General features: G+C 52.6%; 1 protein-coding gene across 1 annotated transcript in view; it reads right to left on the bottom strand.

The window, feature by feature from the left end:
• Positions 1-215: 215 nt before the first annotated feature.
• The window catches only part of LOC102770622 (carbonyl reductase [NADPH] 3), a 1,843-nt gene continuing 1,473 nt past the window's right edge, over positions 216-585 (bottom strand). The window contains 1 exon segment of the mRNA XM_006779380.2: positions 216-247. Within this exon segment, the coding sequence (XP_006779443.1) occupies positions 216-247 (32 nt within the window).

The raw sequence follows: 585 nt of genomic DNA, 5'->3' as shown, positions 1-585 counted from the left end.
GGACTCCCCGAGGTTGCAAAAAGGCAAGAGGACTTTTAAGACTCGAAACACCTATTGTTCTAGGATTGAGTTTATGTCCTAGGAGAATCAAGAGCGTCACCATGTGGCATACATCCCTTTTAAAACTAAAGCTAAAATGTTTGGGTGAGGACCAGATACAGCACTATAAAAAAATGATGCCTGGCCCTAGCCGGCTTGGCTCAGTGGATAGAGCGTCAATGAATGTCAAAGGGCGTCGGATCATCCACTTTGAAAAAGAGAAGGAAACAAAGAGACAGTCAGGCAAAGTGGACCTGATCTCTAATTAAAGGGGGGCAAGCTCACTTTACAGTTTTTAAACCACTAGGTCAGTGGTTCCCAAACTTCACCCGCGAACCTGAATCACCTGCAGGGCCAGTTAGAACACAGCTCTCTGGGCCCCGCCCGCCCTAGAGTTGGATGGAGAAGGCCTGGGGTGGGCGCCAGCATTTGCACTTCCAACGAGTTCCCAGGGGACGCCAGGCGGCTGGGCTGCGGGCGAGCCTGGCTTTGACCTTTGCTTCTCGGGCTTGGATGGGCAGAGGGGCCCCTGGGGAGGCCGTGCAG

This window comes from Myotis davidii, unplaced genomic scaffold (assembly GCF_000327345.1).
Source record: "Myotis davidii unplaced genomic scaffold, ASM32734v1 scaffold227, whole genome shotgun sequence".
Classification (NCBI taxonomy): domain Eukaryota; kingdom Metazoa; phylum Chordata; class Mammalia; order Chiroptera; family Vespertilionidae; genus Myotis; species Myotis davidii.
Note: the sequence above shows the minus strand (reverse complement) of the source record. Positions and strands in the feature narration are given on the sequence as shown.